General features: G+C 41.6%; 1 protein-coding gene across 1 annotated transcript in view; it reads right to left on the bottom strand.

Moving 5' to 3' along the window:
• SORCS3 (sortilin related VPS10 domain containing receptor 3) overlaps positions 1 to 12,369 on the bottom strand; it is a 577,834-nt gene that overhangs the window by 96,758 nt on the left and 468,707 nt on the right. The window contains exon 9 of the mRNA XM_035028663.1: positions 6,247 to 6,426. Coding sequence (XP_034884554.1) covers positions 6,247 to 6,426 — 180 coding nt within the window. The remainder of the gene's footprint in view (positions 1 to 6,246; positions 6,427 to 12,369) is intronic.

Here is a 12,369-nt window from a genome sequence, read left to right as displayed (position 1 = left end):
GGCACAAGGGACAGGGAAAGCAAGGGAACATCAATAAGATGGGCAAAGAAAGCAGAACACTTAAGATGACTCAGAGAGTCTCATTTTATCCATCCTAGTGAGTTCCACATAGTCATTAGGAAATTCAAATAAAACCCACACTAAGGTTCTACTAGGCTCCTCTCACAGTGCCCCCCCCACCCCCCACACACACCTGATCATGCCAAGTGTCAGTGAAGATGTGAAGCAACCAGAACTCTTACATCTCAGGTGGGGATGCAAAATGAGAATACCACTTTAGAAACAGGTTGGTGGCTTTTTATAATCATATTCTATCACATTCAACCCAGCAATCCTACTCCTAGGTATTCACCCATGAGAAAGAAAAACTTATGTTTACATGAATGTTTATAGAAGTTTTATTCATTACCACATAGAACTGGAAACAACTTTAATGTCTTTCAACTGGTGAATGAATAAACAAACTAGGGCACATCCACATAATGGAATACTACTCAGAAATTAAAAAAAAAAAAAAAGGAACGTCTACTGATATTCAACAACATTGGTGATTCTCAAATGCATGATTCTAAGTAAAAGAAGCCAAACTCAAAAGACTATCTACTGTATAATTCCAATCACATGAAAATCCAGAAAAGGCAAAACAGGAGAGAGAAAGAAATCAGACTGGTCTGCCAGTGATTTGGGGTGGGAGAATGGTTGGCTACAAAAAGGCCATCAAGGAAATATTTTGGGGTGACAGTCCTCTATCTTGATTATGGTGGTAGTTACACAACCGCATACCCCTATCAAAACTCACAGAACTGCATACCAAAACGGGTAAATTTTACTATACATAAATTAGACTTCAATAAAAAAAATAATCAATGTGAAAGAAATGCATAGTGGGAAGAGCCTGGCCTTTTTATTCAAATATACATGGACTGGTTCAAACATAGCTCTACCATTTTACTAACTGTGTGATCTGAGCCAAGTTACTAAATTCTCTGCACCTCTGTACTCTCATAGGCACCAGGGGGAATGATACCTACCACAAAGAGATATAGCAATAGATAGATAGATAGATAGATAGATAGATAGATAGATAGATCAATCAATCAATTAATTATATATATATATATATATATATATATATATAATTTAGGGTTATGCAAACCAGTACTATGGCCACTAGCCACATATGGCTACTGAGCACTTGAAATGTGGCCAGTAGGACTAAGGAGCTGAAGTTTAACTGTATTTTATTTGAACCAAGTTGAACTTCAATTTAAAAACCAACACCCGGGCGCCTGGGTGGCTCAGTTGGTTAAGCAACTGCTTTCGGCTCAGGTCATGATCCTGGAGTCCCTGGATCGAGTCCTGCATCGGGCTCCCTGCTCGGCAGGGAGCCTGCTTCTCCCTCTGACCCTCCCCCCTCTCATGTGCTCTCTCTCTCTCTCATTCTCTGTCTCAAATAAATAAATAAAATCTTTAAAAACCAACACCCAATTCTGTTATTGGCAAACTTTTAAGTATGTTTGGAATAACTTGGGTATGTGAATCTACTTTTTCGACTGCACATTTTATGAAATGTAAATACTGATCAAGTATCTCTGGTGAAAATTTAGCATATGAATTGAGATATGGGGGAAGTGTAAAATACACTCAGAATTTTGGAGATTTAGTATGGAAAAATATAAAATATCTCATTAGTAATCTTTCAAATGGTGCACATACTAAAATGATAATATTTTAGGTATTTTGGTTAAATAAAATATATTATTATAATTGATTTCACCTGTTTCTTTTACTTTAAAAAATGTGGGTGGTAGAACATTTAGAAGTGCATCTGTAGCCGACATAATATATTTTTCAACAATACCGGTCTTAGACATTACCTGGTATGCTGTTGTTATTATTATAATGAGGTATGAGTTGGATGTTTTACATCCAGGAAAATATTGAAGAAAATGCATCCAACCCGCAGCTCAGAGCAATGTTTCCATAATATAACTGAGGGTGTTGGAAAGAATATTTGTTTCTTGATTTATCAGTGGAAAGCAACTAAGAAGAAATGTAGTTTGGAGTTAGTGATGTGAAGAAACCACAACAAAGCTCTACGTGAAAAGAGTATCACAGAATAATGGTGAACACACATAATAGATTATATTCATTGTCATCATCAGACTTGTTTTGATGGAACAGGCTCTGACACCTTAAAAAAGAAATTGTTATTTGGCCTTTAAGAATTACTTTCTCACCTGATTATGTAATTACAGCCATGACAATATTGTACTTGGAAGCATGGATTAAAGGAAGAATGAGAAGAGACTCTCTACAGAAGGAGACTGCTCCAACAGACCAAGAAATAAACAATGTCTCTGCTTTATTCAGTTTTAGGGAGTTCAGAGGGGGTGGATTCCCACCCACTGGCTTCCAAGGTCTTTTAGTGCCAAGACCTACAGGGTGAATTCTCAAGTAAGTTCTCATTTTCTTTGTCCCCTTCCCATGGTCAAGAAGAAGCCTGAGAGGAGTGCAAAATGCAAGATGGAGTGATACACTAGTAAATAGATGTAAGTGGCTATGCTCATCCCGAGCCAACTCACAGCTGTGTTACCTAAAGGCATCTCTGACATTTCAGACAAGGTTAAATAAGTGTAATATCCTAACACATCATAATATAAAGTTATACATTAACTTGGCATAGGAGACTGCATCATACATCCAAATATCATTTTTAGGTATGTAGATGTAGGGGAAAAACAGAGAGAAAAATTTGCCCATCAAATAAATGCCCAACTCTTCAATTCAGCTCTTTACTAGTATCTTTGCAATATTTATCCCCACTGTTCCCCAAAGTCACTCAACATTCCATGAAAATGGGCATCTACTCATCAGACTCTGGTTCTCATCTCATGCTGGGATTCCACCAGACATGCCTTTCTTCCAAGCTCCAGTAATTCATCCTTTAAGCCAACTCATCTCCAAGTCCCCCCAAATTCCTCAAGTTAGATTTAACCTTCCTCTTTAGTGATTCTACAACATGGAAAATCACAGCTTTAATACAAGTTAGTTTGTGATCACTAACTACCCTAATAGGGTCATGTATCTTTCCAGTAGATTGTGAGTCTCATGCACCACCTTCATCTCATCAAACAAAATATACTGTATGAAAGTGCATTAATTTAGTTGAATTGAATGTGAAAGCCTCCTAGTTTTCCCAGATGCATTACTCAAGGGCATTCAGAGTCCAGAAAAATTATAGTCTCTTTGCTAACTGGCCATATGGCACACAATCTCAGTTTCTATGAGAATCTCCAGTGAAGGAGGTTAAAAACTAATGACCCCTAGAGACCAATTAAATTCAGCTTTATCTCCAAATCACAGAATGCATCTCCAGGTACAAAACAGCAACACCCTCTAAAAGCCTTCAATATGGTCATGGTCTAGATAGTGTCCGGATATGATTTATTCTCTTGGTATTAAATGCCTTCTAGAATCTAAACTCCAACCACCTATCTGGCACTAATTCTTGTACCTGATGAGCATCTATTTGATGCAATTAGATTGGCTAGCTCATGGTCTTATAAATCTACACCATCCACCTAGTTATTGACTCATGCAGGTCTTAAAATATGGAATGTCTTCCACTTCTTCCTCTGCAGGGCAAAAAGATGATAATCAGATTGGTAACATTGCAAAAAAAGAACTGGGCATATCCCCAGTCCTGGGCTCATCCCCAGGTCCACTATTTTGGGGATTTGCCTGCAAAGATCACATTCTCTGTACCTCACTGCCGTGGTGTTCTAGGAAGAGGCTTCCACAAGAGAGCTTCTGATTTACTATTTGTGCATGTGACTAGATGGGTGCATCCAGGTCTGGCAGGCAGTATTAGCAAGCCCACTTGCTCCTACATAACTTTTTTTTTTTTTTTTAAAGATTTTATTTATTTATTTGACAGAGAGAGACACAGCGAGAGAGGGAACACAAGCAGGAGGAGTGGGGGGAGGGGAGAAGCAGGCTTCCCGCCAAGCAGGGAGCCTGATGCGGGGCTCGATCCCAGGACCCTGGGATCAGGACCTGAGCCGAAGGCAGACGCTTAACGACTGAGCCACCCAGGCGCCCCGCTCCTACATAACTTTTAAAAGCAATAAAGCTGACATTTGATCTCCACTTGTCTCACCCTTTGTCTCTGTTTCAACTGACTACAGTCTGGGCAGGTAAAAAAAGGAACTTTGTTCACAGACTTCTTCAGAGCCCAACAAACTAGGTTGCAAGCTTCCAGAGGGTAAGAATCGGTATCTCTTCTGCCTTCCTCATGGACTTTAACACAAAGCAGGATCCCAATGAACCCGGATAAAATTAAATGAGAACAAACTCAACACAACTGGTTTTAGAGAAGTTGCCTGGCCTTGTATGTCTTGCTTCTGTATACATGGAATGACACCATGCATTTTCCCCCCAAAAGACCAAAAATGCATGACTGACTTCAGCAAGACCAAAAAATACATATATCTAGGCATATTCTTCATTTTGATCCATGCTCCACTTCAGATCAGAGTGTCTCACTATTCACAGTGACCAAGGTGCTCTTTATTACAAAAAGAACAGCACAGTACCAAACTCACCTGCCTTATCGATAGGGTCAGAGACACAGGGATTTCTCAATTGGAAGGTCATCTGCAGCAATGTCTACCCTGTCCTACTGAGGTCTGACCACAGGAGTATGAATAATCGTCCCATCTCTATAGCCTCACTTATGCGAACAGGAACCTGGTTCCAATGGCCTCAGTCCTAGGAACATTTCATCTAAACCTTCCCACCAGAGATGACTTACTGCCCAATAACAAAGGGTATTTTTGCCTCCAGGTATGATTAGAGGCATGTAAAGGTAAGCTTCCCAAAGCCCTTTACACACCTTAGTCATCTTTACCAATTTTTGTAATTCTAAGAAAAAATCTGGGCCATTTCTCAAACGGGGACCTTGTTGTTAAGGGAATCAGCACTTGTCAACAATGTCCTAGAAAATCACGGTATTTCTACTGATTCTGTTTTACACCCAGTGCCATTCACTTCTCTCTCTCTCTCTTTTTTAGTGTACTTCTATTCACCCCCAGATCTTCGTGCAGTCCTCTTACCTAATAAAATAACTAGAATCTTTTACCACTCTCAGTAACTTCGATACCAGCATAGGGATGCTAGAACTTTGCCAAGCACTGCTCAGAAGACACCACAATAAACCAGGAGCCCCTACACTGATCTCTCTATTCTGAAAGCCTCTCCCATGCCTCAAAGATGAAAACTCGTAAGGGAGCAGCTCACCCACACCATCTTAAGCTACTGCTCATGACAGACAACTCCTCCCTCCATGAATGAATGACCTCCACTAGCGTAGCAGGTGTAGGTTTGACCACCAGTCACTAGTGAATGCTGGATAATGAAATACACCCCTTTACTCAAATCAATCCATCATACCAACAAGGTGAGCACTGTGGCCAGGACCATCAAAGGTCATACGCGGCCATTAGAGACATAAAAAGTGACCCAGGCTTAAGGTCACTGAAACAACTCATTTTTCTCTAGTTCCTCTGAGGAGTCACTTGGTTTCCTAGATAAATTGATTCTTTAACTGGTGATCACATTTAAAAACAAAATCTCAATATAACTGAAAACTCAGTAAGGTGATCATATTAAATAACAACTCAAAGTAAGTCAAGGTCAGTTCTTCACCATACTCCGATGTTGGCATCTGGTGGCATTTTAGGGAAACCCTCATCCCCCAGCACTGATATTCACTTTTCTTTTCCTGTAAAACTTGTTCATAAGATGTTATTTTCCAAATAATTTAAGATATACTAATAGATACGTGCCTCCACTAGAGTCCGTAGAGTTGAAAAAGGGACTTAAGCGAGCCCACGTAGGTCAAATACTTGGGCATCTGGCTCATAATCGTGCTCATCCACAAACGAACATTCACTTCAGCCACCATCTATTCAAGTTTGCTGAGTCAACCACCACTCTAGATGCTTTACTTATGTTCTCTCTCATTCTCACAACCATCTCATTAGGCAAATATTTTATCCCTGTTTCACAGGTGAGGAGATGGAGGCACAGGGAAGCTAAGTTCCTTGCCTGAAGTCACACAATTGCAAGGATACAGCTGCCATCTGAACCCAGGACTGGCTGACTGCAATGCTCGTGTTTATCCCATTAAAACTCCTCCAAAAGAGAGGCAGACCCAGGTGCAGGATCATCTTGGCTACATACCTCATACAATTCAATAATAATGTTTCCCATTAGACCTCGGCTACTCTTAATGTTCTCCATGGCCAGGGTGAAGTAGATGCCACGCGTGTCTGAGATGTAGAGGTTGTACGTGTCGTTCTGGTTCCATTCTTGGACGGCTGCAAACACTTGGTTCTCATCGGTACTGATGATGTGCATGTCCTGGAAGAAGACAGAACACCTGTAAGGCAGCAGATCTCCATATCCCTCTGCCCATGGGGACCCAGAGTAATTACCATGACTTATGAATGGTGGAGAAAAAGCCTGAGTTACAGGCGATGTTAAACAATTCTGTGTCGGACCAAGGCTATAAATTAAGAGCTTCGTGATTTCTGTTCCTTGTTAAATGACAGTAAGATGGGTGTAAGGGGCTTTGGTGGGTATCATTTTCCATGGCTTCAAGGGATTCATCCACTTTCATTTTTTATTTTTATATCTGAAAGTTAGTGTTAGCGCTAACAGAGACATACAGCCTTGCCAGAGGAAACTCACACACGCAAAGACAGGGCTTATCCCTTCTTTAGATCTTCATTTACATTTCCAAACTTTTTAGTGTAGTGGTTGTGAAACTTCTCTTCAGGATCTTCAGAGTCAGGGATTTCGAGAAGGGTGGCAGGGAGGCAGAGCCAGTGGGCGGGGCTCTGGGCTTCCAGCTCTCTTTCAACCAGAGCGGCACCCCTTGAATCTGTTTTATCCTGGAGTTCTGCGTGATATTTGGGGAGTAAAAAGTGAGGGAGGTTCTGCCGCTAATAAAATAATATTTGAAAATCACTGATAGGATCACAGAAAGGATACTCAACCTGGAATTTAGTGTTCTGGGTCCTAGTAGGAACTCTGCTAGAAGTTAGCTATATGATGCAGGATGTATCTGTGTCCCTGAGCTTCAATTTTCTCACCAAAATACTGAAGAGGTTGGGCTACTGCTAAAAATAGCTAACATCTGAGCACTATTCTAAGTCATCTAAATGTATTATTTCAGTAAAAATCCAAATAATTCTACAACAGAGGTAGTAGTATTCCCATTTTACTGAGGAATAAACTAAGGTACGCAGAGGTTTGCCAACTTGCTTCATATTACATAACCAGTTAGTGGCAGAACCAAGTGTTGAACCTCTGTTGTAGGGCTCTAACCTAATTGTGAGCTTCTAACCATTTGGACATAGAGCCTCCGGATCAGAAGTTGCAATCCTATGACCCATGTGATGAATGTGAATCACAAATGTTTGGTCTGACCACAGCCTCTACTGAATACCTGATGGTGTAGTCTTTTAGGTGAAGTCAGCACTCAGGAAGACTCAGCCTTAAGTACCCAAATGTTCTTATAACCTGCCTCTTACATATTCATGTTAACTTCCTGGTCCCTGAAGTCACTTTAGTTTGTATACTTGGACTAGAACATTTCTAAAATCAAATCTAATCAATTCACAATTCAAAAGAGTTTATAAAAGCCAGTTTTCGTATGTGGCTAGGCGCCGTACAAAGATGATCACAAACTCAAGTCCTTCCCTAAGGAATTCATGCTGTCAGGAGGAAATGTTGACACAGATAAACACTGGACATAATGGACACAGTTAAAAAATTCATAACTACACAGGTATATATGGCAAAGAGTAATGGCATCCTGAGAAGGCAGGAGAGGACCCTGGTCACCGTGGTGGCAAGCATTCATAGTAGGGGCGTGGGCAATTGGAGCTGACAGTGAGTAAATCACCAGGCTGGGTCTAGCTTTTACCTTGTTTGACCAACCTTTCCCAGAAATGATTTCAGCAATAAAAGGAGGTAGCAATGTTTATAATATCACAACTGTGGAGTGCTACTCCAAGACATTTTTCAAAAGGAGCAAGCTCATTCAAGTTGGGCAACGAAGAGGTGGGAAAAGTGAGAAGCGATCTGGATCTTTTTATTGGAGAATTTGTCAGATCTCAGCGTCTGGCCTTGAACTCCCTAGGTCACCTTGACAGACCTCACTAGCTCATTCGTGCTTACACACCTTTTAGAATTGCAGGATCCCCCACTGAGCTGCTTGAAAACGGAAATAAGGCTTCCTCTTAAAAACCCTGTGATGAAATTGTGTTGTGTTGGTGTGGAATGAAAGCCCGAGAACCCAGCAGGAGGGGAAACAGCAGCTGCAGGAAATACAGATTAAATTCATTTACCCTGTTAAAAATGCAGTAGAAATGCTGGGCTTTTCCCAGATGTTTTGGTTATAAAAATGAATGAGCTAAGTTATTTTAGACTAAACTACTGTAAAAGAAGTGGAAACAACAACTTAAAACACGGGGGCATGGTCGGGATGAAAGGTAGCCAGCTTAGCCGTGAGTGTGGGGTGTATCGCCTGGCATGCAGGCACTGTAGGCTCTGGGGGACAGGGTGCTCTGTAGCAGCCAGGACTCCGCGAAGTCGGCTTGAAAAGTTCTTAATTTCCCTAAGTCACTTAGCTAATAAATGGTATTACTAATATTTAAACCCAAGACTATCTGAATCAAGAAGCTAAACTCCATTATCAGTGGGAGTATAACTCTATATGCATCAAAATGACCTGGAGATCTTAAGAGCACACAGACTCCCATGTCCCACTGCCTGAGGTTCTGAGTCAGTGTGTCTGGTTGTGAAGGCTTAAATCCTACCATCTGAACCAGCCTTCCAGACAAGTCAGGTGCATGCAGTCTGGGTCATCACTCTTTGAAAAAGCTCTGAACTACGTGTCCTCTCTCCAAATAGATCTTCTAGTTGAATAGGGATCAACACATAATAACCAGAATACTAAATGTTCAAGAAGAAATAAAAGCATTTTCAGTAACATTGATCAAATAGGGATCTGAATGATAATTAAGTGTATTTCTTGAATCCTGTGATCTCAATCTAACCCCAAAGCATGTGCCACCTCCTTCCAAAAAAAAAAAAAAAAATCAAAGACATTCTTCCTACTCCTGAGAATATTCAGGGTGAGATCTGACTGGTGATGAAGAGAGACACCAAAGTGGGGGAAAAGCAGTAAGTAAATTCTGATTGGGACTTTACTAAACTGGAACTTGGACAGCATCAGACATAACCACATTCATGTTTTTATTTGGAGAACAATTATAAATAACACTCCCCCTATGCCCTCCCATTAATCTGGAGGAATCATAGCTGCCTTTCGCAAACCTAAACATGAGACTTCGTAGGTAAACAATGGTGAAAACACTTCCCCGTGATTGAAACATTTTCGTGTAGTCTGGGCTGAATGTAACTGTATTCATTATAAAAACACATATGCTATTCAGCATCAGCCATGCACCAGACGTTATAACAGAAATGCAGAGAGGACCAAGATGTAGAACCTGACCTCAAGCAGATGCCCAGTGGTGGTGGGAATGTCATACACTCTTGGCCTTCTCTGAAGCTGATTAAGGTCCCCGGTACAGGTACTGATAGGAATACAAAGGCTTATAGATGGGGGTGGGGGGGACAATCCATGGAAATGTGTGGAACCTGAGTGGCTTGAAAGCAGTTTTTCCCTGAGGAAGGTGAGGACAGACAGTGGCCACACTTACGGGGCTCTGCATGGCACACCTAAGTTTTACCCAGAAGGAAATACAAAACTAGCACAAGATTTTAAGCAGGAAAAAGGGAGAATTAGAACTGACCAGTGCAGAGATTTGGTTGGGGAAGACCAGCTTCATTGTGTGATCACATTTGTCACAGAGGCAGTGTGAAAGGTGGATTTTGGTGGGGCAGGAGGAAGGTTTACGAGGTGGCTGTAACAATCTCAGGGAGGGCCTAAACTAATGAAGCAGGTCTTCCATGAGAACCCTATGAAATGGACTGGTGAGATATCAGGGAGGCAGAACCCATAGGGGATAAAGGAAAAGGGCATATCTTTAATATGTCAGATATCTGACTTACAAAATCCTCTGCTTCTTATTAGTGTGCTCATACAATCATAATCAAATACTCATAATTAAATATGTGTGTAATTATTTATTCTATGCCAGTCTTTCTCATTAGAGCCCGTAAGCTCCCAGAGGGCAGACACTGTGTCTTTCTTATGTATCACTTCATTTCTAGCACTTACTAAGTATCAATAGCACATGGTAGCTATCCAATAAAAGTTTCTGTATGAATGAATAGATGGAATAAGTAAACATAGGAGAAGGATGGAATTTTAGGGATATAATATAAGGTAGAGAGGCTGAGCTCAGTTCTAGAGGGTTTTTTTTTATTTTTTTTTTTAAAGATTTATTTATTTGAAAGAGAGAGAATGAGAGAGAGCACATGAGAGGGGAGAGGGTCAGAGGGAGAAGCAGACTCCCTGCTGAGCAAGGAGCCTGATGCAGGACTCGATCCCAGGACTCCAGGATCATGACCTGAGCCGAAGGCAGTCGCTTAACCAACTGAGCCACCCAGGCGCCCCTCAGTTATAGAGTTTTAAAATGGGATCTTTCAGGGGAGGTACTTCAAAAAGCAGTCCAGGGTTCAGTGAGTATGGGATGGGACTATGGATATAGACATCACCAATATGAAGAGAAGGGATAAGGTCACCAGGAACCATGCAGAATGCCAGGAGAACTTAGGATCATCAACATTTAAGGGTGGCAGGGGAAGGAGATCCAGAAAAGTGAATCAGGATAAAATACTCCACAGGGAAGAGTATCAGGTATGGATTCTTTTCCAACAGTGTCAAAAGCTCCAGAAAGGTTTAAAAAAAAAAAAACAAGATAAAGTTGTAGAAATGTCTATTGGATTTGGCATGGAGGTGCTCCCTGGTAACAATGGTTAGAGGATTTTTGGTGGAATAGTGGAGAGAGGGGTGTGGGAAAGCAGAAGGCAGCTGACAGTGGGTTGAAGAGAGGATAGGAAGCGACAAAAGAAATTAGAATTACAGATAACATTTTAAGAGTGTGACTGCGACACAGCAAAGAAGGATAAATCAGTATTTGGGGAAATGTAAAAATTAAGGAAAACTGTCCTAAGGAAATTAAGGAAAAGGTTAATATCACTGTTATTATCATTATAATAAATTTTCTCAAGCATATTTCCCTCTCCTCCCTTTTATTATTCAAAGTGGGATTAAACATTCTACTTTCAACTAAAAGCAAACCCAGACTTAGGTAGGGAGAGCCTTTATTTGCAAGACTATTGCAATAGGGAGAACACTCTGGCTATCATATCTGCAAGCCCCTCAGAGTGAAGGCACGAAAGAATTATTTTTATGTAGAGAAAGTAAAACAAGGCTAGAGAGAACTGGGTGTGGGGAGCAGGGTGAGCAGGTGGCACAAGAGGGGGCCATTGAACAGGAAACCGTCCTCCTTACAGTCAGGTGACTTTCAGGAGTATGGTTAACAGGGGTTGTTCTGAGTTCTAGTGCCTGCTTGAGCGCCCAGGAGTGGGTCAAAATTCAGGCGCTAGGCAGGGAAGGTGAAAAGCCAGACTAAGTCTGGTCAAGTCAAATTAGCCAGCATTTTGTCCAGATTGTCCCCCAGTGGGGACAAAGAGTTCAGTTAACCATTTATAAATAAAGAGTGAGGATTTGGTCCCGTCAAAGGTAAATAGGCAGGTTTCTGCATCTTAGCGAGGCGCATGGGGGAAGAGTGGTTTTTTGCAGTGAGCCACTTCCAGGAACACAAAAGAGTTGGGTATTTCTTATACCTCACTGTTCTCCAGAAGCACTGGGCTCAGTGAAGTTCAATGGTACTACGATGCCCATTTCACAGATAAGAAGACCTGGGCTCCTGGATAAACAAGTGGCAGAGAGGGAAAGAAAGCTAAGGGCTTCTTGCTCAGAAGCTCCATTGCCTTTAGGCCAGGCTACCATGGCTCCCTGTCATCTGCCTCCTTGCCCCCTGCTGGTATGTGCCTTCCATGTCCCACCCTTCCTCCCCCCAACCCATGCTCAGGGACTGGTTATGGAGGACTCAGCACAAGGTTGCCGCTCCTAACAATGCCACTCATTATTAATGGTGTTCATTTCATTCTCTGCAAAACATTCCAAGCCACGGAGTGCCCCAGGGGAGCATGTTCGGAACAGACAGGCTGGGAGGAGAGGTGTGAGGGCAGTGATGACAGGGAGCTTCTCCTTGTTCTTGTTTTTAAGCAAGATGCCCAACAGCAGCCGCAGCTCCT

The sequence above is a fragment of the Mirounga leonina genome, unplaced genomic scaffold, assembly GCF_011800145.1.
Source record: "Mirounga leonina isolate KUSES-001 unplaced genomic scaffold, KU_Mleo_1.0 Mir_114, whole genome shotgun sequence".
NCBI lineage: Eukaryota > Metazoa > Chordata > Mammalia > Carnivora > Phocidae > Mirounga > Mirounga leonina.
This window is presented reverse-complemented; position numbering and strand designations above follow the sequence as displayed.